This window comes from Helicoverpa armigera, chromosome 12 (genome assembly GCF_030705265.1).
Source record: "Helicoverpa armigera isolate CAAS_96S chromosome 12, ASM3070526v1, whole genome shotgun sequence".
NCBI lineage: Eukaryota > Metazoa > Arthropoda > Insecta > Lepidoptera > Noctuidae > Helicoverpa > Helicoverpa armigera.
Window position 1 is genome coordinate 10,199,708 of NC_087131.1, and position 26,602 is coordinate 10,226,309.

General features: G+C 34.9%; 1 protein-coding gene across 6 annotated transcripts in view; it reads left to right on the top strand.

The window, feature by feature from the left end:
• The window catches only part of LOC110384010 (tachykinin-like peptides receptor 99D), a 125,278-nt gene extending 106,590 nt beyond the window's left edge, over nucleotides 1-18,688 (top strand). For 3 of the 6 annotated variants that reach the window (XM_021345023.3, XM_049838829.2, XM_049838830.2), the window contains 10 exons: nucleotides 2,660-2,810; nucleotides 5,540-5,693; nucleotides 8,022-8,196; nucleotides 10,695-10,850; nucleotides 11,792-11,851; nucleotides 12,104-12,254; nucleotides 14,222-14,418; nucleotides 14,794-14,933; nucleotides 15,317-15,392; nucleotides 15,714-18,688. In XM_021345023.3, coding sequence (XP_021200698.1) covers nucleotides 2,679-2,810; nucleotides 5,540-5,693; nucleotides 8,022-8,196; nucleotides 10,695-10,850; nucleotides 11,792-11,851; nucleotides 12,104-12,254; nucleotides 14,222-14,418; nucleotides 14,794-14,933; nucleotides 15,317-15,392; nucleotides 15,714-15,738 — 1,266 coding nt within the window. In that variant the 5' untranslated portion in view covers nucleotides 2,660-2,678 and the 3' untranslated portion in view covers nucleotides 15,739-18,688. The remainder of the gene's footprint in view (nucleotides 1-2,659; nucleotides 2,811-5,539; nucleotides 5,694-8,021; nucleotides 8,197-10,694; nucleotides 10,851-11,791; nucleotides 11,852-12,103; nucleotides 12,255-14,221; nucleotides 14,419-14,793; nucleotides 14,934-15,316; nucleotides 15,393-15,713) is intronic. The other 3 variants (XM_049838831.2, XM_021345025.3, XM_021345024.3) reach the window with 3 other exon arrangements.
• The last annotated feature ends 7,914 nt before the right edge of the window (nucleotides 18,689-26,602 follow it).

Below are 26,602 nucleotides of genomic sequence, written 5' to 3' on the forward strand. Positions count from 1 at the left end.
CCATGGCCGCCATATAAAAAGTATAAAAGGTCGCACCCACTTTGAATGTCCACCTTTTCAAAAGTCCTGCAACTGACTTTTGTTTGACTTTCCCAGCTTGTTTCCACTCGTTTGTAGTACAAAACCTTTGATTTTACCCTTTCAGTAATTAACAGGGACCGCAGAAAAATTACTTTCTAATTAAGAGTTAATTAATGAAGTCGACGAAAAAATATTTATCTCTCAATTATATTCAGTTTGCGGCCAGTGACTGTTAATTAGTCCGCCCGTTTGACGATAAAAAAGTTTGAAAACAAAATTAAGTGGGGAAGGTAAATGGGTAGTGATTTTTCAATTTCTCCGTTCTATCTTTAGGCAATCTAGTCTAGTTTATCCATTAATAAAAAGCTCTTTAGATTATTTTTTCTAAAACCATCAATGAAAGCGAATGAATGGTACTACTAAAGATAGAAATAATGGAAATGAAAACCAAGATAGCATCAACATCAATCAACTTTGTACAAAAGAAAAGATGAATCAGGCACCTTGAAATAATAAGGAGTGGGACCACATGCAAGAAACACATTACACTTCAATAGGCAATCGGTTAACGACGGCATTCCTACAATAAAGGAGTCGTTAGCTTTACTGAACCACGCGACAGATGTGTGATAAGTTAAATATTTAGACCCTTCGTTCTGAAGGTTCTGAAAATAATTTTGGAATTTACCACGGCTATAAATTTTCTCAAATTAAACATAGTCTCTATTTAACACAGGAAAATAGTAACACAGTATGTTATGTAGATGTATTTCTGAATGGAAAATTGTGCAGGATTAAATTGGCACCTTACTGAATGTATTGTGAGTGTATTGAATATGTCCTTCATTCATGTTCATGTCAGAGCGTTTTACATTTCAGCTAAAAAGTTTTATTGAATTTTCGCTGCTATTTCAAATTCTTTAAAATCTTCTGCGTCTTTAAAATCTGCATTGTATATTATTCTTCTTATAAGGGTAAGATGTTTTCACATTATCGCTATAGTCGGATGGTACTTTACCATCAACATTTTCTAGAGCGATTTGCTGAACTTCAAATATCCAAATAATATGTCGGTTATATCGGTATAAATCGATTGTGCAACAGCTGGTTGAAATATGGATATTATCCAACAGCATATCGGCATTTATTATAAAAATATTGCCATTCAAAAACACGAGTAGCTGTCAGTTGCCTTCAATACCATCAGGTAGCAACCTTGAGTAGTCAAATATTTTAAACAAATTGTGTAAAAAACAAAATATTTTAGAAAACGCGGATTTATATCAATCATGCGTACATTTTAGAGTTCCTTGTTTATATACAACAAATGATTGATAACAAAAAGCAACCCGGAAAACGTAAGTGTTGATCTATTGCTATATAAATTGGTAAATAAAGTTTAGAGAAATACTAGTTTTTCTTTCCACGGTATCCGAGTAACACCTATTTTTGGTTCATCCTTGAGGTCTCAGGCAAAACCAAGAGTAATTTTGCTAAACGTTTTGCTTTCTATTTAATTAATAAAGGTTGTGATTTCTATAAATAGCAAGTCGAGTGTAATTGACAACTTCCAACTGATTGAATCTTTGATTAACTCAAGAACGACGCAATAACTAAATTGACCGGCTTTACATTTAACACCATCTATTCAGCAATCTTAGCTGTAGGTCTCAATTCTTGTCCCAATTCTAAGGAGAATCGAGCTGATGTTAGGCATATGTCGATATCATCTGGGATCATGGAGAACAAAATGACTAGCGGAGGTGCACTAAAAGGAATATCTAAGAAAGTAGCGCGCCAAAATGCGGGTATGCGGGTGAAGAGGAACGTTACTGTCTTCGCCCTTATACGCCTTCTCTGGACAATACCATTTTTGGATTACAAAAAATCGTTGACAGATGTGTGAAAGAACCCACACGCTTCACTCGTCACTGATCTTTTTGATCATGTCAACCGTATCTATTTGAGCTAGAATCAGGCGCTTGACCTACCTGCATTATGGAATGTCCAGTCATCTTTCCTTACTCCGTGACTGGGGTCCAATAGTTTCGATACTCTATCGATAAAGCTACCCAAGTGTATATATAATAGAAGCTTCCTTTTGTCCGTTTATCTATTAAACGTCGACTCGAGTTAGGATAGACGCTGTCTTGCTTAACCAGGCAGTTTTGAACACTTTATTTTTTTGCTAGACAAGTTTTCTATTTAAAAAGGCGCTGTAGTCCCTCCATTGAAAGTTCTCGTTCCTTTTTAGATTAAAAGTGTGAGGGTTTATCCGTGTATAAATCGGACCTTGAGACTACACAGACGTATAATATTATTCAATCTCCTATTCTTAAGTCCAGATCACACTACATACGCCTAACCAATTAGGTAGGTATAGGTTAGCATTTTTCGGATTGACTTCTTAGTAATAACTACAGTATGAGTTCCATGAGGTAAACCGAAATATTTATCAGTTGCAATAAAAACGATATCCGTATTAGAGATTCTACGAGTTATCTTCGAATGTTCTGCGAATTTGTGACTTTTATTTGATTTTGATGATCTTAATGTGTATCTACAAAACGACTCGAGTATTTACCTATGTTCACAATTAGTATACGATAGCAAATTAATAACCTCTCATTGTTCTCAGGTAAACTACCCATGTTACGATGCTGGACGAACTACTGCCCACTCTAGCGACCAACCGATCCACCGCTCCTGGACACGACCACAACTTCTACGTCACATTCTACGATGACGTCAACCACAGATATGTTAACGAGAGCCATAATGCCACGGAGGTAAGAACATCTGATATTATGTATTTACTGATGAAAAAAGAATAATAAAAGTGGATATTGGAAAACAATAAATAGTCTATCTAACTTTTATCATCATAGAAATATATTTTTCAGAACACGTTTACCGCCATTTAACATGACTATAGATAAAGTTAATAAGCATCCCTTAAACTTTTAGCTACTTCCCTTTTTTCAGGGTTACCTATTACTTTTGCGTGATAATGTTTTGTAAAATATTTTCTCATATTGCTATTCAAGTATCCAGCATTTTGATGTTTGCTATTCTTCTGTACTTCGCTATATATTCCATGTGGGATGGAAACCTTCAGAAACCACCATGTTTATATGAGATAAATACAAGGACAGAAAATTCTCTAACTAGTATACCTAAAGTAGCTACATCTGCGCAGAATGTTAAGAAAAAACGAATTAATATTTTCATATTCCTCTGTAGGAAAAGGAAAATTGCTAGATCGAAATTCCAGTTACGGCAACTACTTTAAGTGTCAAAACGCGAAGTTATGTAATATGATTCGTATTCCCGCTCAACTTTTTATATTAAAATCTTTCGAATAGACTCACACCACCTTAGGAGGTGGCAATCAGGTCTTATCTAAAGGTCTTTATCTATGCTGACGCAAAAACTTTGAGAAAGAGCGAAATGAAAGCTAGAGGCTTAGATAGAACCTAGTTTATTTTCAGCGCCATTTTGTACCAACGCTTACCTACTAGTTTGAGATGCTTAACGATCATTTTATCTGTGAGACTGATAACTTAAACGTAGGTACTATAGTAGTAGAAGTTTCCCTGGGTTTCGCCCGCGTCTGGATGAGACTTTTTCGCATAGGTAATAGATGAAAAGCTGACTGCTGTCCCAACGATTTTTACGTGTGACGTAGGAAAAGCGTTAGAAAACAAGAAACTTACATTCTCATCTACAATGTTTCCAAGGATAGTTATGTCTTGCGCGGATAGATATCTATGTATATTTGTGCTTCACAACAAAGCAGAGTCAAAACTATTTGTTTAGGAAATATGGTTATTGTGTGCACGTGCATTGTTTAGTTTATCTGCACGCCAGTGTAATATGTTGCTACTGAACAAACTGGTCTCCAGACACTGTTTATTTGCAGTAAACATTTATTTTTAAAAGCTGTTTTGTTGTTAGAACGGTTCTTTAAAATATTTCGCCAAAATTATTGCGAATCGTTTATTTTCATAAATTATGATTATTTACTTTCCCGTATGAATAAAAATTTATCGAAGCATTCGTATATAACTCATTCATATACCCAGTTTTTCAAAAACAGAAATTACAAGGCTGCTGCTGTTTTAATTCTACGTTAATACGATCAAAATTATACAGTAACAACAACCATTTCGTTCCGAATTCGTTTAGAAAATACATTTTACTCGATGCCTTTGTTTTTCATACGATTGCCGTGTTTTGATTGTTCCCGAACAAATATCTCGATGTCTAACTGCTCGAGCAGTCGCGACCGCTTCAAGCCGTCAACTGCATGATGAAATTCCATCGTGCCGTCGACCGCTCGCGAGCGGTTGCGAGGCATACACCGACTGCTCGAGCCGTTGACTGCGCTAGAGCAGTCGACAACTCTCCGACTTCCCTCTCCCCCCCGCCCTTTGCGGCCTCGCGACGTCTGTTTTCTCATTTGCCGACTGTTTTTTGAACATGGAGGGCGTGTGCGATAGTGATGCCCTTATTAGCGCAATTAAAACGCAAGAACTTATCCATGACTCGACTGTGGTAGAAAATCAACTGCTCGAGCAGTTGAGTCGTAGCTCGAGCAGTTAGCGGCTGAGTGAAATACACGGACCGCTCGAGCGGTCGGCGTCGACTGCTTGAGCTGTCGGTTGTTGACTGCTCGAGCTACGACCCAACTGCTCGAGCAGTTGATTTTCAAAAAACAGTCGGCAAATGAGAAAACAGACGCCGCGAGGCCGCCAAGGGCGGGGGGGAGAGGGAAGTCGGAGAGCTGTCGACTGCTCTAGCGCAGTCAACGGCTCGAGCAGTCGGTGTATGCCTCGCAACCGCTCGCGAGCGGTCGACGGCACGATGGAATTTCATCATGCAGTTGACGGCTTGAAGCGGTCGCGACTGCTCGAGCGGTCGTGTGTACGGCAGCGAATGAATGACTATAGTTCACTGCGCGGTCGCGGCTTTAAGCAGTCGGTCTCAACTGCTTGAAGCAGTCCGTGTACGGCGGCTCTTACGTCTGTTTGCGGTTTACGAAGACAAGGAATTTAATAACTAGTGGAAACGAATACAGAATGAAATGTCACGAATTTTTGTTAGAGCGGAATAAATAAAACTATTGTGACAATGTTGGCATTTATGTTAGTTTCTTTGCAATACAATGTCAAATTCATGACATAGGTACAGGCTTTTCACACTCGCCGAATAACCAAGTAACAATGATAACCCGTACGACCCGAGCAGTTTCGCACGGGAAATCCGCCAAAGTGAAAAGGCTCTTATGTAACACTACCTTATTCTAATTAGACTATTAAATAAGTATTAGGTTTCTGTATAGACAGGCTTTTCTTGAACACTAGTCTAAGGCGAACTATCCCAAAGCTGGAGTCCTTCTCGTGCAAAGAAATCATGACTACGTCAACTATCCGTTTTACCAACGATCAGTGACATCGCTAACTCCAGAAACACCTTAAAACAGCTCACAAAACTATTTGTTTATTATCTTCTCCAGTCATACCAGTCATTCATCCTCCCCTGGTGGCGTCAAGTGCTGTGGACGGTGCTGTTCGCCGGGATGGTGGTGGTGGCCACCGTGGGGAACCTCGTCGTCATCTGGATAGTGCTCGCCAATAAACGCATGAGGAGCGTCACCAATTACTTCTTGGGTAAGTTTTGATTGTTTTCTAATATAGGTACTTAAGAAAAGAACTTACAGATAGGTTACAGGTCATGTACAGATGAACCTATGTATAATTTAAATCCTCAGATCTTTTTAGATACTTTCGAAATATATGTGTCCATATATTTTTTAAGGTTAACTTTTACAAAGTTCTATTCATACTTTTATATACCTATGAGTAGAAAATGCACTAATGTAATTAAATCCCGAGTACTATTTTAATTAGACAGTAAGCTCAGCTTTTCCCTAACTAATATAAAGAGTGGATATAAATTCGTCTTTGAAACATTTTGGGACGTAGAAAATAACAAGACAACTTCGTTTAAACCCTGCATGCAAAATCTAGGCGGCGCTTTCATAATGTGTAAATGTGAAGCCAGCATTCTCGCGCATCGCTTTTAATTACTGAAGCCCCTTCCCAGTTCCCGGGCTTTTAGTTTGAAATAAAACGAACAGCGAGCGACGGAATTTACTTATATTAGGGTAGTATTTAAACGCAAATCAAAAAATATCCTTTTTCTATGCAATAAGATTCTGAATTCCCATCAAAATTACTGATTGCACAGCAAAATATTCAACTCAAAATATCACTAAACACACTACAATTTATTTTCTCAGCGTACAGCGATTTTTCCTAGAGCAAAAGCTTTTTCATCAATGCACAGCTAATAATCTTAATGCACATTATACATGTTAACTCTTTTTCTTTTAAATATAGCTTCTATTTTTATATTATTTACAGCAGTTTTTCTGAATAAAACAGCATTTTATTAGTCACAGTCATCTTATTATTTATTAATTACCACATAATGAGATCAGCAAAAAAATATAAAATTAAATACAAAATTGTAATATATTGAATTATTAATAAGCGTCCACGCTTCCTTGTTTGCCCAATAGGCACTTTTTAGTCATTGTCAGTACTTCCTTTTGGCATACACTTCATATAAGTAGTCATTAAAAGGCAGAACTATCATATTTCAGAATGTTTCTAGTCAGAATCGTCTTTTGGCATAGTTTTGGAATTTTTATTTTCCTGTAAGAAGCATGCAAACAAGCAGGCATGGCATGTAATCAGCATGCACATAAGCATGCAACATGCAGCTGCATGGCCATGGCTTCTGTCAGCTGCGGTGGTGATGCTTATCGTCGCTCACGCTCACGCGGCTGAGGCTGGCCGGCTCTGCCGGCCAGTAAGCGAAGCTGCGGTGGTCGTGACTACTCAGCTCGATTCGCGCCTACGGTTTTGAATTGCTTCAATTTTTAGGGCAAACAAGACTACGTGGAGTTTTGCGATTCGTTTTCGTTACTTAGTTAGGATTTGTTCTGCTTTTTATGCAATGTGAAAGGATTTTTTTGTTATAATAATCATAAAATTTGCCGAGCATGGCTTCTTGAAAATTAAGACAAATATGATGAACAGGTTTTTTTGTACTTACTGGTTAATATGCGACTGGGATAGTTATTTTGCTATGAAATATGGAAAATTTGCTGTGCAGTCAGTATTTAATGCTTGCATGTAGTATTTTTGTACAAGAATAAATTTAACTGTATTGCATTATAAGAAAAAAGTAATGTCATATTGATGTATAATTTCGAATTATCTGCAGTTTGAGTTTTGTTAGACATTTAGGTTATTTGTAGCGAAGTAAGTTATTTGATGTAAAAAAGAATATAAATGATGAGTATTTATTGATAGGCAATTATTTATTTGATATGCAATTTATAATATCCCCTTATATTATAGTGGTATTTAAGCTTGTCTCCGGAAAATATTAAGATTGAGGACATTCTATTAGGAAGCTAAAGTTTTTGTCAACGGATTTCTGTTTTCGAGAATAAAAGTTTCTCGCATTTCTTGTTCTAAGGGTGAATTACACTATTTAGCTAGAACTATAAGCAGTCGTGAAATTGCCGATCATTAGTCAAATCAGCAACTTGACAGTTGAAAATGGTTCGATTATAGTTAAATGGTACACCATAAACGATGTACTTATTTCATGCAATCTGATATAAGTGTTCTATGTAATTTTCCTTTTCAGTTATCAAACTTTTATTAGATAATTCCTTCGCGCTATAAACAAATATAAAGCTGAATCAAATTTCTAATATTAGACATCATCCATCATCATCCTCCGAACCTTTTCCCAAACTATGTTGGGGTCGGCTTCCAGTCTAACCGGATTCAGCTGAGTACCAGTGCTTTACAAGAAGCGACTGCCTATCTGACCTCCTTAACCCAGTTACCCAGGCAACCCGATACCCTTTGGTTATTTCTAATATTAGACAATGAAAATATTATCTTTTTTCCCAGTAAACCTGTCAGTCGCAGACGCGATGGTGTCGACTCTCAACGTGACGTTTAACTTCACGTACATGCTGAACTCCGACTGGCCGTTTGGGCATTTCTACTGCAAATTCTGTCAGTTCATCGCCGTGCTCAGCATATCTGCCTCTGTGTTTACATTGCTGGCTATCAGTGTGGATAGGTAAGTTATTTAAATAGTTAACTTTAATAAAAGAACAGATGTAGTTTTTGTTCTCGACATCTTTGCGCCATTTGCACAGAAAATTTTTAGGTGATCATTGGGTGATGGAGGTGCGAAAAGCTACAGGTACTAGTGGTCTGAATTAAGTTGCGAACAGCCATTTATTATTTTCACAAAACCATTTTACATCATCACAATTAAATAATTTAAATAAGTACAAATAGAAACAAATGAAAATGAAGATTCCTTAACAAAATCTTGGCTCGAAATGTTTCTTTTTTTTCCTTTTACATAATGGAAAATCGCTGAAGGCAAAAATCATTTGAACATTTTTATTCTTATCTTACCTATTTACATAAAGAATCACCGCGTTATAAGTATTAAATTGGACGAACATACGAGAGCTTTTTTGCTGCCAACAATTTGCAATAAGTCACATATCTTTGGCGTAATATTTTCTTTCTCGTGCCTAACACGTTTCAGTGATTTTCAGTTTCATAGCTAAAGGAATCCGTCTTTTATATTAAATGTCAAATAATATATTTCTTTGCTAGCTATTTATGTTACTTTTATCGTATACGAAACCAAATACCTATATAGAAAATGGTATAGGTGGGACTATGTAGAGAAACAATACAATTGTCTGGTTAAAACAGATGAAAATCATCAACTTATTTTGTCTTCACACGTATTTACGTCAACTTTCCAATAAACAGCCTTACGTGTTTCACGCCTTTTCTGCAAAACATCGACAACACGAGCTATTTTCTGAACGTAAATAAACATTTGATATTCCGAGACACCTGTTCTTAAAGAGTAAACTTTGAAGTAAGGAAATCCATTAGGAACATCGCCGCAGCTTTTAACGACACCGTCACCACACCTCCTGTCTTCTGATGGCATATTTTTATTTACATTTTATTCATGTAAACCTCGTGTAAGTCGCACACTATTCTTGCAAACACGGGTCGACAGAGCAATGATAAAGCCACGCTTGACGCGGTCGATCCCTTGATGGGTAACCATTTAAGACTTTACGAGTTCTTCCATGACTCGAAAGATCTACATACTTACAAAAAAAAACAATAATTCGTTTAACTTTTCAGAAAAGACATTGAATCATTTTCAAAATTAATAATTTTGCAATAAGTATATGGAACTTAAAACTAATTAAGTGCGTCAAAAGTGGATTATAAAAAAATATTCTTGATGAGCACGTACCTACAATGTAAATTAAGGATCTATACCAGCTTTTAATCCTGAATTCTATGAGGAATAAAAATAGTAGCCGGCATAATCGTACCTACGTGAGAATTAAGCTCGATCTTTTTACGTAGGTGGTACTGTATCAGAAAATATAAATAGCCTTTATTTTCTTATTCTAGAATTTTCTTCTACATACTTTACTTTACGTAAGATATTATAATCTAGTAGAGTGTTAACATTTAAAGATTGTAACAAACGGAGGCGTTCACAAATCTGTGTTTGAAATTGAATAAATCATGTGGGCACAGAATTTGGTTTAGTTTATTTGCGTATTTTTTTTTTATAGAACATAAAACGCGATATAATATACAAAAATCGTAAATGCGTCTAGTATTAATTAACCTCTCAGAGGGTTACTCTACAGAACATCAGTTAGCAAGGTAGGTATGTCTGAACACTCAAATTATAATGGATATTGTATGTACATCTATATAACACATCCACTTCATTTCATATGCATTTATAAAATGCCAGCGCAACAATTTATGTGCATCACTTCCTGGGGCCAGTCGTTAGAATCAAATATTCAAAGTTATTGCTAAGCCCACGCTATTTTTGGCGTTACTAAGATCTTCAAATAAATCAGTGAAATTATAAACAGGATTGGAGCAGGAATGTATTTGATAGCACATTTATGTCGCCATGCAATCAATGTTAAAAGTGATATTTATGGTAATAAAAAATGCTGAATTTGGATTAAATAACTATGGGAAATTACATAAGCGCAAAAATTATTCATCAAACTATTGTATTGCGATGAGCCTACAATTTAAATGACATTATTTTGTCCAGTTAGCATTAGTCAAGTTAATAAAAAAAATGTACCTAATAAGAAACCACTTATTTTATCTTCGTGGTAACATGTAATTTGCCACTATCTGACAATCTTCTCTAGCCGCTGCTATTAGATATTATGGACAGTTTGTGCTCGTTCCCATTTTTGTGACACCGAAAAAAGTCGTTGACAACAGGTAATTTTGCCGTCCTACATGTGAAAGCCGCAGTTTAAAAATACTACTATTATTTGCATCGAAATACTTTTTAGTTAGCGGTATTAAACATATAAAATATATGTGTTATTGATGACATTTAAATTAAAATCTCATTCATCATAGTTAACAATTTCACTAACCACATTCTTGAGAGTTAAGATGTCAAAAAACCACTTGAAAAGTACAATACCAACCTAAATTATTATGGTCATCAATTTAACGTTTTTTGTCTGTCCATAGGTATGTGGCCATAATGAGCCCTCTACAGCCGAGGTTGGGCAAGCGAGCGACCCTCGGCATCACAGCTTCCATCTGGGTCCTAAGCTCCGTGCTCAGCACGCCCAACCTGATCTACTTCACCACCGACATGGATTATCTGCCTGATGGGAGTATTAGGTAAAGTATATGAAGTCCTGAAAAAGTGTTTTTCGTGTTAAACGTGTTAAATGGTATGGGTATGTCATTTGAACATCTTGGGCAGTCGCTACGGGGACTGACAACAATCCTCACCACGGGGTATGGAGTTGCCCGGATAATTGGGTAGAGTATGTCAAATAAGCAGTCGATTCGTGTAAAACTCTGATACTTAGCTATCTCTTATCAGACTGAAAGCTCTTTTTGGCAGATTTTCATGACTTTTCTGTCTAAATTTACTTACGTGGGAATTCTAATTAATATGCCGTCTATTTTTTAAACATAGACCTTTCTAAAGGTTTGTTTGAAGATAAAGGAATCCGAGTCTCGGACATCATTCCATTTGTGTACGTATCAAATATTTGTATGACCCACTTTTGCCGGTCCGTCACTTTGTGTGGTTTTCCTTGCTTTTAGTCAATGAAAAATTTTGCGAAAACAAACGTATTATACTCAGATCTTTAGCACAAGAAAACATCTTAAATGAAAACAGCACTACGAGAATTTCAAGTCATAGTCAGAGTAACAGTAGGTATAAATAAGTACACAGTAGACACGAAAACTATGTATTTTCCAAATTGATTTATTACACAAGTTTACCAAGCATACCTAATCCCTGTAAGAAATACGATTGTTCCCAAACATGTCAATTGTCAAACGAATCTTCAATTCCGTATCAATCACAAACATTTTCGTTTGACGTGACCCAAAATAACAAATTACCGAACAAGCGTAAAGTTTTGAGGGGTAACGTCAAAAGTTTGAGAACTTCCCGAAAGGTTTTAGTAAAATTTTACAATAAAACCGTCTGTCGCAGTATGCCGTCTAAAATGGCGGCACTCGGCAACACTATTTGAATTAAGTACGAAGACAGTTAAACGCTGTGGTTATTTCGTCGAGTAATATTGTACTATGTTTTGCAGGCGAGTCTGCTTCTCCGAGTGGCCTGACGGTATCACCACGCAGTCTCAATTGGAATATTGGTAAGATTTAAATGTCTTCATTATTAAAAATGCATTCCTAGACCAATATTTTTCTACATTATCCATATAAGTACACCATGATTCAAGTAGCATTACTATATTATATTCCTGTTTATTCAACAGATGAAAACCGGCATGATATCAGATTTCAAGAATATTTTACGTAGCTAGTTTTTACCCTTTCATCCGTTCTAAACAATGCTTTGTCGATCTAACCTTAAAATTATGTAACAAAAAGGTCACATTCCACAGGTACAACGTGGCCTTCATGGTGCTAACCTACTTCTTGCCGATCATGTCTATGACGTATACGTATTCACGGGTCGGCATAGAGCTGTGGGGATCCCAGTCCATTGGGGAATGCACGCAGAGGCAACTCGACAATGTCAAGAGTAAACGCAGGGTAAGAACCAAATAGATATATGTAATTATCATAACAGAGAACATCGTTATATTAATACGCGTCATTAAACGTGCCTACAGTAACAAAAGATTTTTAAACTTTATTAAAATCCATTCAGTAATTTTTTCGCTAATAATATCCAACCATTTAAAAACAATAAATGTATGTATATCTTATACATTCATACAAACTTTCGCATCTGTAGGGGCGTAGATACTGTGATCCTAACTAATATTATAAATGTGAAAGTAACTCTGTCTGTCTGTCTGTCTGTCTTTCTGTCTGTCTGTCTGTCTTTTCTTCACGCCTAAACTACTGAACCGATTTGTGTGAAATTTGGTACGGACATAGTTTGGAACTTGAGAAAGGACATAGGATAGCTTTTGTTACAAAAATAAAAAATAAAATTTATTCCGGACATATATCAGTCAAGCGCCATCTATTAGTCAAGCCAAAAATCTGCCAGAAGTCACTTTTCCACGCGAACGAAGTCGCGGGCAAAAGCTAGTTTGTAATAATTCTTAGGTATATGTTTCTCAATATCACACACCAAACTGATTCTCACGTCTTACAAGTAAATAAGACACTTAAAACACGCAGGAAAAATCTCGTCTCCAATATGAAAATCTCATTTTACAACCAAGTTAACTTGAAATGCATGGGAATATGATAAAAGCAATCTTGTCTAACCTTATATTTCTCGCGATATTCAAATGTTTGACATGTAAATATAATAATTTCGTTATTCTAAAGAAAATGTGACACGGCTTACGCCATGAAAATATTGATTACTTAAGAGTAGGTATACTTAGGTACTTCATTTTCATACTTTTCTTTCAATATAAAATTGGATACTTCTTACTGAAATCTTTCTTATCCAATGCATTTACAAATTATCCTCGAGCGCTCAATACGCATCAACAATTCTAAGAAATCCCCCAAACTTTCAAAGCTTATTAAACTGTCTTGAAGAAATACATTTCAGGCTCGTTTTATTTAAATATCGTTTTAACTCCTAAGCGCTTACGACCATCGCATTTTGTGGGTTCAGTACATTTTAGGGTACTTGCAAACTGCAGACTAAACAATCGGCCGACAGTTGGCCCGAAGCTATGGTTGGATAAAAATATTTTTAAAAGAAAATCGTGGTCTGATACCGGTCAAATGCCTGATCGTTGGTAAGTATGTCCATTCTACCCTTCACCTTCATACTGATTTAAGAACCCAAAAAAACTATCAACTGTCTAAAAGTTTGCAGTGTGCGGTGACTCTAAAGTCGTATTGAAATATTATATCCGGCGTAAATTGAATACGTTCTTTGTCTTCCTCTTTTTAATAATGGGTCTTAGATTTGTTCGGAAGGGATCCTTTTTAGAGGAATTGATTTCCCCGGGGTGGGTGACCTTGCGATGTGTAGCAGGATTCAAATTATTTGTTTGTACTTGTGCGTAAAACTTGGCAATATGTTGCAAGAAAGTAGGGCCGTATATCAAATAGTGACAAAAACTTATGGCAACAATATGTAGCGATATGTTATTGTACTTAGTCTAGTTCTAGAATATTGTTCTTATAAGTAGTTGTGGTATTTGCATATGATAGGTTCAATGCTAATAAAGTCTCAAATTCAGATAAAGCAGATAGTTGTACCCAATTACAGTTATTCAAATTTTATTGCCACTTTCGTAAAGAAGATAAGATGTCATGCATATAATTTCATTACTATCAATGAATTATGTGATGAATTTGAGATAATGTTGTTTCATTAGAATTATGACAGTGTTCTAGATATGATTTCTTGAAATAATCTTTTTGGAAATATTTTGAATTGGCTAACGTTGATTTTGGTACCTACCTACTCAAAATTCTTTCCCTTTTTTTCGTTACCTAAATTGATTTCAGCCCAACTTCAAATATATTTGTTTAATTGTAATACTATACCTACAACAATATGTACTTTTATTCAACAGGTAGTAAAAATGATGATCGTAGTGGTGGTAATATTTGCCGTCTGCTGGCTGCCATTCCACGTCTACTTCCTCGTGACGTCATACTATCCAGAAGTGGTGAACTACACGCACATCCAGGAAATATACCTGGGCATCTACTGGCTGGCCATGAGTAACTCCATGTACAATCCCATCATCTACTGCTGGATGAACTCGAAGTAAGTTATTGCCAAACTTTTATTGCCTAACAACCAATGTTCTATCGACCGTGAAAAACGCCAAGTGAACTCTTTCAACTTATCGATTTTCGTTTACGCTTCCAACATTTTACTCACAATTTATCGCTTTATATTTATCTTCTGTTCTCAGCAGAAATCGTTTATTGGGCCTAAAATCATTCTATTTTTTCAGGCAATTCGTGGTCTGGAAAAATATCACTCAAATAGTTCAGAGCACTTTTTAAGCTCCTACCGTTAAGTGATTTTAAATCTGCAGTTGTCTTAAAACTTGCCCTTCCGAAGCCACTGTATAAAGTCATAGTAGCTAATTCCGGAACAGGATTTTCTTAAAAACTTGCTTTTATCTTGAACCAGGTTCCGAAGAGGCTTCAAGCAATTCTTCTGGTGCTGCGGTGCATTCGGTGGCGGTGGGCTCGACAGACGCCGTGGCTTCGGAACTGAACGCCTAGACAGATCTGTACGGTCGCTATCACCTAGCAGGAAGAATGGTACCAGTAAGCTAACCCAAACCCTTTTCTTAAATCGTTCTAGAGAAAGCTTGCAGCAAATAGATATTTTAGTTCTGTAATGTTTTGATCCTTTTTACTCATAGATTTTAATTTGCCTTTAAAATTAATCTTTAAAATTATACTTTCATCACGACATGTACATGTACATAATTCATTTTGTAATGATTAGTAATACGATCAGATACACCATACAACATAAAACCACATTCCGATCTAATACTTCTCAATTCAGTCCATTGGTTTGTTTAGATTTCAAACTTATTATTTTATGAATAAACGTTTCAATCCCCATTCTTTCTCTAGCTAGAACGATTAATTATTCAATGAATATCAGATGCAATTCATGGATAAAGATTTCTTCTTCATAGGTTTATTCAAGACGACAAAATTCATCAAAAACCCACCTGGCTCTCCTCACTTGCTCCATGCAAATAAAATACACAAGTAAGAAATTCAAAGGAGCCGAGTTCAGTTATTTTTATCTGACCTTTTCGATGTTCTAGAACGATCTAACATGACACACTCGTGATAGCTTTCAATTTGTCTGTAGTTAGGCAGTTTACTTTTCGTTTATCATACCCTGTCTTTTGTTTCTTTTTTTGCTTTTCCATAGCTTACTTCCTAAGATTTTATAAATATTCCAGCGGCTTATTCATCGTGTACAAATCTGACATACTCACAATCATTTTTGACATTAACACTTGCCACAAGAAAATCTTGGGCCTACGTACACTGGAGCTTCATGAATGTTTTGTTTTCCGGCAGGCACTATCCGAATTTCGATGCATAGCACTTACAACCAGACGCTGGTGAGCACGGCCTGACAGCGGAGGTGCGCGGGCGGCGCGCACGACGCGTGTGACGCGCACGCGCACGCCGCGCCGCACGCCACCGAGCGCACGTGGATATGACGCGAGTGTCGCGCCCCGCGCGTCACACGCACGCCACACGACCTCTACGCGTAAGCCACGCCGCGTAATGGACGCTTCGACGTTACAAACGTTTGCAAGTAATAAGTGTCATAAACGTTTTATTTGTTTAAGTGGTCTACTAGTCATAATAGAAGAACATATATGGAGTGTAAGAAATGTTTTGTATGTTTATAAAGGACAGGAAATTGAAAACGCTTGCAATTATATTGTATTTTATCTGAACTCATAAATGTTAGATATCCTAAGGTAATCCTTTTTTATATAATTTAATGACCCTGATCAAACTCGTGCTTATATGTATTATGAATATCATCCACGTTTAAACGTGATGTAAGTAACTATTACGTGTAACAAAGACGTTATTTCTGTAAATATAATTGGAATTCGTTTTCTGTAAATACTTGGGTGATCGGAACATTGGTGGAATTTTGTTTACAAAACCATTGGTGTTAATTTTTAAACTGTTTAAAATAAAGATCATGTTGTTTAATCGCACAAAATGTGTAGGTGTAAGTGCGATCCACAATTGATAAAAATTGTTGGCTTGGCTACAAAAGATTTTAAATGTCTTATTATCTTGAAATATGGTAGGTTTTGATCTGAAAGATTAAAAGGTTAAGGGTATTGAAACCAATATATAAAATTAAGTTTTTATGAAATGTAAAAAATATTGTATAATAATGCTATAATAAATTATATTGTAAATATTATAAAACTTATGAAATAAGTAGATATTTTATTAAATGTAAAGATTTTCTATCTCCATAATATAAAGATGTTTATATTTTAATTAGTGGTATAATATTGTAGACCAAAAATAAAGCACGCTCTATAAATACAATGACGGTCATATTTTCTGTAATAAAAATCAAGAAAGGTATAGGCGTCAAGTATTTTGTAAATACGAATGAAAAGCGCTATCTAAATCAAATGTATCAATATCATTCCAAATGTACGAATATCACACGACGTGCGAATAATATTCAAAATATTTTTCATAAAATTCACTTCGTGTCCTACAGAGACAATATGATCGATATCCAACAGAATGCAATTTCTGTTACATTCAATACATTTTCTAAACTTGTCTGCCGAATAGAAATAACTCTCGCATACATTCAGAATTTGAATAAGGAACAATATTTTATATTTCACACAATAAAACTTCACTATTTGTGACACATAATGCTTTTAGGGAGAGTAGGTAATATAATATTATCAAACTGAGTATTCTAGAGACGCTAATTACGACCTCAAAGTAAAAACATTAACCCGACTACGTCAATTCTGTAAGACAAATTAATAAAGCAAAAGGTCTAGAATTAAGTGGATTGTTTTAATTATATGATTATAGTGCATTCTCCTTGGTTGCATTTATGTAAAAGGCTACAATTTCTTATAGCATATTTTAAAAGGCAGTGTTAGGAATAAATGATTCGACTACCCTTGCGGTGGAAAATCTGTTCTAAATAAAAATCTATTTGCACATTTTTGTGGGTTTAGCCAAATACATTTTTGTGTAAATAACACATTGAAACGACACCAAAATAGACGTAATAATAAAGAGACATTGGTATAGAGTCAAAGCAAAATTTAAATCCACTTAGGGATATTAAATAAAACTCAGTGTTATACTATGAAGCTCATATGTCACTTTCTTTGAGCTACATAACACTCTTCAAACGACATCAGAACTGCTCGCTTTTGACGAAAGAATCGGTGCAATCGACAAAACCTTATGCAATATATCCACGAGACGTATTGGAATCCGACCACTAGTGCATGCACTATGTTTACTGCAGCCAATATTGAAACGAACTAATATCTTCAGGCGTTGTTTGCCGATACATTCCTACGTCAATGTCAGTGAATATCAATATTCATGTTTTAGATTTTATGCTTTGGGTTATAGAGGAGGATTTTTTTTTTCGTATTTTCATTGCATATCCCATTGTGATGCACAATTGAAAATTATTTTTTTTTAAAAAGCTCTCTAAGCTATTAAAAAAAATGAAACATTCTGGATTTAAAACTGTTCATTTTGACGTTCATCATTCAAAGATCTTGACATTTTAATCCAAAGGTAATACAGATAATTACAAATAATAATTATTTTTGAGATATTAGGTACCTATGCTTCATAACTAAATGCACTATTTTTTGCACTGGCTGAAAACACGGTCTGGTAGACACTCAAAAAAGTTGATGGCTTCGGAGGTTGCATTTGTTTTGTTACATTGGCCACTTCTAGTATACGTAGACCGTAGCGTCATAATTTGGACAAGATAAACGAGAAAAGCTAACTCAAATTGGTACTTTTTGATATAAATGATGGCAAGTATGTCGTGGTCCACCAATTCAACTAGGCACAATTTAAATAATATTTAAAGAGCTTATTGTACGACTTTAGTAAGTTAGTACGTAACTTTCAACGATTTAAGTTATATTAAATAAAAAACTTTTCGTAAAAAACCGGGAAACGCTTTAAGGTTAATGTATTTTGCATTTTATTTTCGTCATTCCTCATAAACTCCGTTTTAAGACTGCGTTGTCACCCCTGCAAACAGATGTAAATAAAAACATGCAAATAATTATTAAAGTTACCATACTTATAATATAAGCTATCTATACATAAATGGTACCATAAGTTACTCGTATACGTACATTATAATTATATAATTATGTAAATAATAAACCTGTATGTAAATATATTTTATTTGTACCTAAAATGTAACGACATCTTGTATTTATTAAATGTTTAGAAACTCTATGTGAAATTGGAAAATAAAATTAATTAATATTTTAGAACTTGTTTTTTTTACTATATAACATAGTCGCCAATCTAAGGCACCACATTTTAATTCAAATGAAATAAATAAGCTGTAGAAAGTTACCTTTTAAAGATAACATATAGGTATCTGAATTAACAACGCAGAAACCAACCGTACCTTACTTAGGTTCTACCGTAATACTTGCAAATCTTGCAACAAAGGTCCCATAATATCCTTATTCAAGAAATACCTTAATACGGGTCTATTAAGTCCCATTAAGGTCCAAAACGTTAACGCAAAGTACCGTGAGAATACCACATATTGTAACATTATCTAACCCACTTTATAGTAAGTAAATACAATCTCCAAGGAAAATTGCTAATGTCTTGGCCACTACAAAAGGCCCCATTTGGCGCATCTGGTCAATCTAGTTCGCGTTACCAAGGAGGTTCAGAGCTGATAAGGTTTGCTCTGCTTTACATATTGCTTTGTTGCTTTCATTTATAGCTAGTTTTTCAATATTGAAAAAATTAGTTCGGTAGTTTCAGTCTTTCTTTTCTGTATTTTTTTTTTCTTTTTCAAAAATGTCCTCTGTATAAGTAATATTAGTATAGATTTAGACAAGCAACATTATGAATATTACTTACATCAATACGTTTTGTATTATGAGTATTGTTTGTAAAGCTACTCTAATTTAGACTTTTTTATCAACATGCGTTTTATCTTATGAGCTTTCGATTTAGTTTGCTGTATCAAAAGTTGTTCTAGTAATTGAAGAGTTTGGTTCAACGCGGTTGAGATAGAGACGTTTATAAACCTTATCTAAAAATAGCTATTAGTTAAAGGAGACTGTGATTAATTAACGATAAAGTAAATTATAGAGCCTTGTTGTTTGATGTGAATCTAGACATAATTTTTATGTACAACTTTTTGTGTAGTAACTTAGTACAGCTTTTGTAGAAACTACAAAATTATTAAAATATTTAGTTATCATTTATATTTTTATTTAAGTCACGCTTCGATTTTATAGCGTTCCTATGATGGAAAGTCAAAAGGAAAAATCCTAGACTTGAAAAACGAAAGATGTGAGTGCCCTTACTTACTTATATTAGCTGTTGAATGAATTTCAAATGTGTATATAGTAAGTACAACAAAAAAAAACACACTTTTTAGTTCTTATTCATTCTAGATTTACCGACGTAAATCTCTGAACGACACGTTGCTAGAATACCTATAGGTGACAGTCACCATTTATCTTCAGCCGCGCCACTGCGTTGGCCTATTTGCCGTCAGACTGTCTTTTTTTACTTTTTTCTACACCGTATTTTTATATCAATTTGCTACACATTTTTTGTAGTACGTAGTCGAGTACTTGGGCACGATATCTGAGCGTAGTCAACTTGTTAACAATGATAAATGCGCGTGTTGGCTCCTGGTAGAAACTTTTCTATCTGTACTTGTTCTAACTTGTTTCATATGCCTGGATCCTCGGGGGAGGGAATAGTTTGAATTTTTGTTCTGATCGTGTATGATTCAACTATGAGTTTTGCTACGATTGCTACGATATTTTACCGCTACGAGTTTGTAGCAGCTACGAAACAATGCTACGAAAATATGCTAACTATATTTTAGGTGTGTTAGGCAAGAGATCACGCTCCATATTTTATCAGTTTAATCCATCAGTCTCAGTCGAACAATGTCTGGCGCCAAAATGGCAAACAGGGTTACACGATCGTTGCTCATCAGTCTTTCGTCATTCATAACAGATTAATGGAAACAATTTTCATCAATTTTCGGTGACGAAAATAGATATGAATCCAAAAAGATCATTAATTCGAATTTGTAAGCGTATAAAGTTCTAGTTGCCGTCTGACATAAGTTACGAGTAGGTGTCTGCTATCTGCAAACATTAATGTAAGTAGGACAAAAAGTTCTCATGAGAAAGGAAATGTTCTAAACATTAAATTACAAAAACTGTAACTGATAAGCTGTACGTGCTGTTATGAGTTACTACAATATACCTTTGCATAGTCTACTATCTACGACATAAGTTCAAATGTCTAGGAACGAGTAAGTATCTAAGCAAAGTCAGCCTTACGACACAGAGGTGCTTAAAGTAAAATTTAAAACTAGATAATTACAATCAAGCTAAATCTACTCAGAAAATAAAACAAGAATGTTAATTACCACGAGATACTTAGGTCGATTTTGACCCTGATTTTTTGCCGAGATAAGCAAACTTTTGTACTTGGCTTGCCACAAGTTGAAAAGTTCTGTATTCTTATCTTTCGCTGACGTAACTTGATCAAGTTTGGCAGGTAAGGTAAATAGACTTTGTAACGTCTTTCTAACTGATTCCGTTTGCTAGAATTTCATTTAGACTAATAAAGTTATGAAACTTAAGATTTTTTTATGAAAAACAATCTTGATCTTGCAAAAGTACATTGCCTACATTATGTTTAAGAGATGATGATGAATCATAGTCTTATCTACGGTTGTGTTGCTATCAAAAGTCTAATCTGATAACGCTGCTAATTTAATCCAGTTTCCTTATTAGGGAATTTTATGTCGGTATTGCAGCGAATGTTTGTTTTACCTTGATAGGAATAGGAAATACGGCCTACCATGAGGACTTATCCTGTTTTTTTTTTTTGAGAATAGCTACCTATGGTCAATACAGAAATAGTGAAACAAAAACCAGCAGCAACGGAGCCAATTAAGCTCCTGCACTTCACTACAGCAATATTTTCAAAACGAAAAAAAAAATTCACTGAATTTGGCATGGCAGAGCGCCTCTTTGTAAAAGAAAATGTAGGTATACTCTTCTAGTGTAAACCTATATTTTCTTGTCTATGGAACTCATTAAAAGAGTAGCTAATTAGATTTACCTAATTCAGTGCTTTCTGATATAATAAATGTGCGTGCCTATGACATTGGAATAATCACATTTCTATTTGCTAGGCTTGATTCACTAAATCGGATTGAATGAAAGGTCTTTATGACTTTATAGTTTAGGTCACCATTTGTTCTTCATCTAAACATGAGCTAATTACATATACTTATGTGGTACCTAGTATAAGAACATAAGCTTCTATAAGAACGTCATTAATAACTATTAATTTCAATAAACAAGAGGTTGATATTTCAATTCAGAATTTCTGATTTTGTGGTTTGACGATTCATAGACATTACCTCATCCATTTATTACCAATTGAATCATCATTTGAACGCACATGGCATGTGTAGCAATAATGTATTTCGTTCAAGAACGTGGTTACATGGTCTAGCAGATTCATAGTACTTAATCTACTTTCTATTTATAGGCCTGCCGAAACTAAATGAGCCTTCTACATAAATGATTTAAAGAGCTTTATACTGTGGTAGATAGAACTAACAAAACAATTGTATAACGACTTTAAAAAAATATGTTTTGATTATAGAAGTATTGAAGAAGAGAGAGCGAGTTTGATTTTGGCGTATTTGTAATAGCTAGCATAAAAATAAAATAAGCCGACTACCGAAATTATAAATGAGTTTGTAAACTTACTAAAGTTTCTACTCCCGTTTCGCGGGCTGATAGAAAAATACGAAATACCCAGAAATACGTAACTTATGTTATTATGTTGTTGAAGTTTATTTATAAGTTTTATCGGAAATGATTGATACTAGCATCTAAGTGATGCTGTTCAAAGGTAATATTTAGTATATGTACATAGATAATTTTTTAAATACGGCCCATCTATCTCATCATTTCAGAAGTTTTTGAACTCCAAATCACTAAATCACCAAATCAGTCGACTGTCGACACAAGTATATCATATCAATATTAACAGATAATACAATACACATTTACTAGATATCTACTAATTTCTAGCTGTCCAGTTAATGTGCACAATATCGATTAACTTCATGTATAAGTAAAGTAAACAAACATTCATGTATACTGTTGTGACAATATTTCTTACTGACTGCGAAGTCACGTTGGAATTCGATCATTCAATGTCATGGTGTAGGTACGTCGATTTCAGGGGTCTCGAGACCGAACACTTATATTTTATAAACAACAAAACATTTGAAAATTAACATGGTCAGTCTGTTAATACAGTACTTGCTTAAATAGGAGAAACCGTCTATGGTTTTGCTGAAACTTTTGGCCTTAATAACAAGTTAAGTATCTAGTAGTATCCTAGTAGTAATCTTGCTGTGACCATCAGGGTCCATTGTGACTCCAGTGACTCCATTTCACATTTTCCACTTTACGTAGATAATGGGATGCAATAAACAAATGAGTAAGTATGAATATTTAAGGATCAAAATAAGCAGGTTTGCATACACTTTAGTAATAAAAATAAACACCAAGTTAATTACGTAGGTGTGTGAACTTTGGAATGTTCTAGAAATAAACACGTTCTATTTTCTTCTATTATTGCTGAACCAATGAATGCTAATGGGAACTGAATGGCTAGCTTTCCACGTATGGTTCCTGTTATTATAATGTTCAAGGAGAAACAAAGTTGGATAATCACGAGGTAAGTAAGACTAAATATACTTAACTATTATTATCTTCAATGTTATTCTTATTAGAACTAATCAAAAGCCTTTTTAACTTCAAGAAAATAGCTAAAGCTTGATAACTTTGAGGGAACTGTCTATTTTAAGCAGGAACGTTTTGCATAAACATGGGATTAATATTAAAATAGGTACCCATGATTGAGCGTCATGATTAATGGTCTCTGCAAAATTGCCATTGTTTTAGTTGGAACTCCTGCTTTGAATCAAAATCAAATCTCTATAAAATTTTGTAAAATTAAAGCATAAATCGAGAAGTAGGTACCTACATTATGTTGTAAAAGCCTGTTTTTGATTATTACACTTGAAGAGCGACCTAAATAACCTAAATAGAATTCTTTTCAATGTTCGTTTATTAGCAATCATTGACCCTTTACCAATATAATAGACATTTTTAAAGTAGAGATAAAATTGAGAGACCGTTTAATTACAACCTAGATACCGACACTTTATATGCTACCATCATCTACGATCTCAACTGTCACTTGCATAATGTAACAAACGTTTCGTTCTCGTATACATAGCGAGAAGAGTGTTTGTTTATACGGTGCTAGAATCGGGGCAAGAACTCTTGAAATTACAATTTGTAGCCACCATTCTGTTTGCAGAGCGGGAAACCTGCAATAAAGTACTCCTTTTCATGAGAGCCGCTTGAATTAGGAGTAAGTAAATGCTTAAATAAATAAATACTTAGTATCTAGCTCTGCTGGCAACTAAGCAATTCTTCTGACAGCGTTTTAGCTATTCCTAACAGATGGATTAGGCATACCTACTTCATGACTTCTAAGTACATATATACTTCCATGCTAATACAGACTCATATGTCCATATTTAGTCAGGAATATCCTCACGTAATTGGCACGTCCATCTGTAGCTTAAAAAATATTAAAAGTTCATTGAGTCCTGATTTGCATCTTTAAGGTGACTGTGAAACGGCATAAAATGCCGTTTCACAGTCACCTACCCAAATCACCACGTTATCCAAATCACCAACACGAGGAGCCATGCCATTTACGTGCTCTTATTTGTATAGATATACTTATCTACTGTTAGGTATGTAGGGATAGAAACATTGCATGATGAAAAAACAGCTATCGCTTAGGTTTTCGCCATTGTAAATATAAATAATAAATAAAATAATATTTATTTTTTTAAAAGCAACTTTACATTGTGGTAGTCGATAGTTAGGTATATACATATAAATAACTCTTTAATATAAAATTAATCATGTATACAGATAACTTTCCCAATTTTGAATTTCATTCCACTAGATATATCCTAGATTAGAAGTGGTGAAACACTGTTCCCTATCCAAGTAAAGTATTTCCAAAACAATTTAAATCACTACATAGTTTAGGTACTAAATTCACAACCACATCGTTTTAAACACTAGGAACGAAAGATTTACTTTAGTCCTTTGCTATTTTCTGTAGACACACTAGGAAACTTCCATTCATCACTGTCAGGCGTCACACACATTCGTCCTCAACATACGTACCAAATCCAGTCATCTTTTTAGTCTTTTTATTTCTCATAGCGAAATGCGTACATCGCCTCAAAAATTCGAAAGCGATGGCACTTCAAAAAAATATTTCACCAAAACCAGTGTTATCAAGTATGGGAGTGAAACGAGCATTAAATCTGTTCGAAAGCATTTTAAAGCACAGTCCTTCGTTTCATTTACGATTAGATATTTACATATTTACTTAGGTTAGTACCATGTTATTTAAATTTAACACTCTCCATGGTTTTTAAAATTCAATTCGATGAGATTTTCTTTCAAAATGAGAGGTTAGATTTCAAAATGTTTATGCTTCTTTCAAATAATGGTGCAATACCAAAAAAAGGCACGTGTAATTAGCGGTCTGTCGGCGCCCATGGTCGGAGCAAATATTGGTCCCACTTGGGCGCCAATTGAGAGCTCCAATACAACACTTCAGTCTGATCTTATAATTGAGTAATTGAGTCAAGGTCTTTTAGAAGGCCATATAAAATTAAGCCGTGCTGATCGATTCTATCGGAAATCAAATTATTCCGGAATCGTTGACAGCTCGGTTCAATTAACTGATCAAGATTGTTTGCAATTTTTGCAAGAATTTTTCCAATTACTTCCTAAAAATCTACATTAAGAACAAAATAGCAAATCCACTCCAAAATTCAATAAGCATTCAACACGGTTTATTTCGCGACTATTCTTACAACTCTTTGGTGGAATCTCATTCCAAAAACAAAGAGCACTTTAAAATTGCTTGGGTATTTCGAAGCGGTCCTAACATTACACTCAGTAACGGGATACTGTAGGGGCGGTCCGCTTCCCGCTCAATATTGACACTGGCGCAATTGACGCTGCCGGCAATTTGCATTTGTATTATTGGACCCGTCCACTCGGCACCGATCACTGAATAAATGTTTATTAACAGAACACTACAGATTGCGTTCTGTTGGTTACAAATTTAATAAAACCTATAATGGGGATCAATTACCTTCATTGCTGGTTATGTAGTTCATACTGCAAAAGACGGATGGCGGTGCAGACTGGAGCAATCTGCATAGTTATATACTTCTAGAAGTCTATGGTCACCATGTAATGTACAAAAAAATGGAGCATCTCCTAAAAATTCTTTCTTACAACGAAGATAAATAATAATCTGGCTATGTTAATAAGCTACGAAGTAAAAAGTTAAGTATGTAATTTAAAATTCAAACGCTGTTTCTTTATGAAAATTGTATTTTTCCGTAGGCTCTCGTTGATTAGACGATTCATAATAATAAACGTTTTAGTTACTGTTAATTTCAAGGAGCGTAATTAACATTTTTTACCTAGCTTTCAACAACTTTTTCTACATAGGGTAGGAATACAATCCACAAGGCTGTTACAAATTTAATTCTAATCCAGGCTTTTGCAATTTCTGTAAGCAAAAAGAATAAAATGAGAAACGCAATAAGTTGCCTCTTTCTGCAAGGTAACCTCGAACTGGGTGACTCAAACGGATTCAACGAGGTTCAGATTGCTCAACCACTGCAATGAAATACGAATGCGAAACCATAAAAGGCGGAATCTGAAATTTATGAAAATCTTATAAATGCAGGCGACAGACATATTCAAAAAATTTATCTATATTTGATGCTCTCTAACAAATTTTCAAGTAGGTACCTGAATCCTGTGAAATGAATTAGAGTTAATTATTTTTTTCTTAAAAAAAATAATTCGCATAGGTTTAAAAGAGAACAGTATACTGTTCTCATATTATAAGAGTGTAATACAAGCTAAAAATATTACATTCGATGAAAATCCGCACGATCATTTGATTAATGGAGGTTTGACGCAACTCCTGCTAGAAAAATATAATTAATCTAGTATGTCCGTAATGAGATTGTAAGC